A 3,754-nucleotide genomic window follows, 5' to 3' on the forward strand; every position below is an offset into this window, starting at 1 on the left:
CCTTTATTTTCCCCAACCTCCACCCTTATTTCCCCCAATTTTTCCCAACCTCAACCCTTATTTTCCTTTTTTTCCCTAAACCTCCACCCTTATTTCCCCCAACCTCAACCCTTATTTTCCCTCAACCTCCACCCTTATTTTCCTCTTTTTTTCCCCCAACCTCCACCCTTATTTCCCCCATTTTCCCCCCAACCTCCCCCCTAATTTTCCTCCTTTCTCCCCCTCTCCCCACCAGAAATGCTCTCTCTGAAGAAATACTTCACGGAAGGCCTGATCCAGTTCACCATCCTGCTCAGCCTCCTCGGCGTGCGCCTGGACGTGGACACCTACCTGAATTCCCACCTCCCTCCCCTGCGGGAGATCATCCTGGGCCAGAGCTCTGCCTACACCCAGACCCAGTTCCACAACCTGCGCAACACCTTGGACGGATATGGCATCCACCCCAAAAGCGTCCAGCTGGACTCTTATTTCAGCTCCCACCGCCTGCTCAGCCAGGTGAGGGCTCTGGACAGGCTGCAGGTGCCCAGCACCGAGCTCAGTGCCTGGTTGGTGCACAGAGATCCCGAAGGATCCGTGTCCGGAGGGCAGCAGGATGCTGGAGCTGCTGATGGAGGAGTGAGGGAGAGCGGAGCTGAGCAGGGTTTTGGGGAAGAGCTGGAGGATTTAGGAGCTGTGGCGGCGCCTGTCAATGGAGATCTCAGCAAAGAGGTAGGAAATGGATGATTTTGCTATAATTTTGCTATAATTTTGCTATAATTTTGCTATAATTTTGCTATAATTTTGCTATAATTTTGCTATAATTTTGCTATAATTTTTCTATAATTTTTCTATAATTTTTCTATATTTTTTTATTAGTTTTTATTAGTTTTTATTAGTTTTTATTAGTTTTTATTTTTTATTTTTATTAATTTCTATTGTTTAGTAATCATTAAGTTTTATTTATTATTATTTATTATTTTATTCTTATTTGTAATTTTTATTATTATTTATTATTTTTATTAATTTTTATTATTTTTATTAATTTTATTGTTTTTATTTATATTATTTTTATTTATTTATATTATTTATTATTTTATATTATTTTTAATATTTTTATTATTTTAAATGTTTTATTATTTTTTGTTATTTTTATTTTTATTATTTTTATTATCTTTATTAATTTTTATTTTTATGATTTATTAGGATTTATTATGATTTATTATGATTTATTATGATTTATTATAATTTATTATTATTTACTATTATTTTTATTTTTTATTATTATTTTTTATTATTTATTTTTTATTTATTTTTTATTATTTTTAAATTATTTTTCATTATTTTTCATTTTGTTTCAAGAGTTTTTTTTTGGTTTCCCGGCGAGCAGAACTTTGCCTTTGGGATGTCTCAATCCTGAATCTCAGCGCCCCGGGGGTAATTCCGGGGCGATTTCCCTTTTTGTGTGCTCCAAAGGAGCAGTGAAAGGAGGGGGAAGGAGCTGGGGGGGCCCCTCGTGACTCTGGGGATTGGGAAAGCGATAATTCCAGCCAGGAAATAAACAGGAGTGTTGGGAAAGAGCCCCGGGCCAGGTGTGGAGCCTTGGGCTGGAGCCTGCCCAGGAGCTCCTTCCTTGTTCGGTTTTCCTCCCCAAATTCAGTTCCTCACTCACTTTTCTTAGCCAGGAGTCTGTTCCTTGCTGTTTTCCTCCCCAAAATTCACTCCCTTACTCACTTTTCCTGCCCAGGAACCTGTTCCTTGTTGTTTTCCTCCCCAAATTCAGTTTCTCACTCACTTTTCTTAGCGTGGAGCTCATTCCTTGTTCAGTTTTCCTCCCCAAATTCACTTCCTCACTCAATTTTCCTGCCCAGGAGCTCATTCCTTGTTCATTTTTCCTCACCAAAATTCAGTTCCTCACTCACTTTTCTTAGCCAGGAGCCTGTTCCTTGTTCAGTTTTATTCCCCAAAATTCAGTTCCTCACTCACTTTTCCTGCCCAGGAGCTCATTCCTTGTTGTTTTCCTCCCCAAATTCACTTCCTCGCTCATTTTTCTTAGCCAGGAGCTCATTCCTTGTTCAGTTTTTCTCCCCAAAATTCACTTCTTCACTCGTTTTTCCTGCCCAGGAACCTGTTCCTTGCTGTTTTCCTCCCAAAATTCACTCCCTCACTTTTCCTGCCCAGGAGCTCGTTCCTTGTTCAGTTTTCCTCCCCAAATTCAGTTCCTCACTCACTTTTCTTAGCCAGGAGTCTGTTCCTTGCTCGATTTTCCTCCCCAAAATCAGTTCCTCACTCATTTTTCCTGCCCAGGAACCTCTTCCTTGTTCAGTTTTATTCCCCAGAATTTGGCTCCTTACTGTTTTCCTCCCCAAAATTCACTCCCTCACTCAATTTTCCTGCGCAGGAGCTCCTTCCTTGTTTGGTTTTCCTCCCCAAATTCAGTTCCTCACTCAATTTTCCTGCCCAGGAACTCATTCCTTGTTCGGTTTTCCTCCCAAAATCAGTTTTTCACTCACTTTTCTTAGCCAGGAACAACAGGTTCCTTGTTGTTTTCCTCCCCAAAATCAGTTTCTCACTCATTTTTCCTGCCCAGGAGCCTGTTCCTTGTTTTCCTCCCCAGAATCAGTTCCTCACTCAATTTTCCTGCCCAGGAGCTCATTCCTTGTTGTTTTCCTCCCCAAAATTCAGTTCCTCACTCACTTTTCCTCCCCAGGAACCTGTTCCTTGTTCAGTTTTCCTCCCAAAATTCAGTTCCTCACTCAATTTTCCTGCCCCAGGAGCTCGTTCCTAGTTCAGTTTTCCTTGCTAAGTTTTATTCCCCAGAATTTGGCTCCTTACTGTTTTCCTCCCCAAAATTCACTCCCTCACTCACTTTTCTTAGCCAGGAGCTCGTTCCTTGTTCAGTTTTCCTCCCCAAAATCAGTTTCTCACTCACTTTTCCTGCCCAGGAACCTGTTCCTTGTTCAGTTTTATTCCCCAGAATTTGGCTCTTCATTGTTTTCCTCTCCAAAATCTGGTTCCTCCCTCAGTTTTCCTCCCCAAAATCCATTTCCTTCCTCAGTTTTCCTCCCCAAAATTGGTTCTTCTCTCAGTTTTCCTCCCCAAAATCCATTTCCCCCCTCGTTTTTCCTCCCCAGTTCTCTGCCCAGAGCTGGGCTGGGCTGGGATTTGCCTTTTTTTCCTTTTCCTGCCTGAGCCACGAGCTTTGGGAAGGTTGGGATGCGATTCCAGGCCCTGGGAGCGTTTTGTCACTGCACATCCCGGGTTCCCCGGGCCTTGGGTCCTTGCAGGGTCGAGGAATTGGAGTGGTCAGTGCTGGTTCCAAGCCTTGGGTCCTTGCAGGGTCGAGGAATTGGGGATGTCAGTGGTGATTCCAAGCCTGGGGTCCTCCCAGGGTCAAGGAATTGGAGTAGTCAGTGCTGGTTCCAAGCCTTGGGTCCTTGCAGGGTCGAGGAATTGGAGTGGTCAGTGCTGGTTCCATGTTTCCAGGTCTTTGCAGGGTTATGGAATGGGGGTGTCAGTGGTGATTCCACAGCCTCAGGTCCTTCCAGGGTTGTAGAACAGTGGTGTCAGTGGTGATTCCCAGCCTTGGGTCCTTCCAGGGTCAAGGAATTGGGGGTGTCAGTGCTGATCCCTGAGCCCAGGTCCTTGCAGGGTTATGGAATGGGGGTGTCAGTGGTGATTCCATGTGCCCAGGTCCTTGCAGGGTTATGGAATGGGGGTGTCAGTGCTGATCCCCATGCCCAGGTCCTTGCAGGGTTATGGAATGGGGGTGTCAGTG

General features: G+C 44.0%; 1 protein-coding gene across 2 annotated transcripts in view; it reads left to right on the top strand.

Moving 5' to 3' along the window:
* Positions 1-3,754, top strand: part of NFE2L1 (nuclear factor, erythroid 2 like 1) — an 18,659-nt gene that overhangs the window by 5,840 nt on the left and 9,065 nt on the right. For both annotated transcript variants that reach the window (XM_015616475.3, XM_015616474.3), the window contains exon 3: positions 236-708. In XM_015616475.3, the coding sequence (XP_015471961.1) occupies positions 238-708 (471 nt within the window). In that variant the 5' untranslated portion in view covers positions 236-237. The remainder of the gene's footprint in view (positions 1-235; positions 709-3,754) is intronic.

Source organism: Parus major, unplaced genomic scaffold (genome assembly GCF_001522545.3).
Source record: "Parus major isolate Abel unplaced genomic scaffold, Parus_major1.1 Scaffold449, whole genome shotgun sequence".
In the NCBI taxonomy this organism is placed as follows: Eukaryota; Metazoa; Chordata; class Aves; order Passeriformes; family Paridae; genus Parus; species Parus major.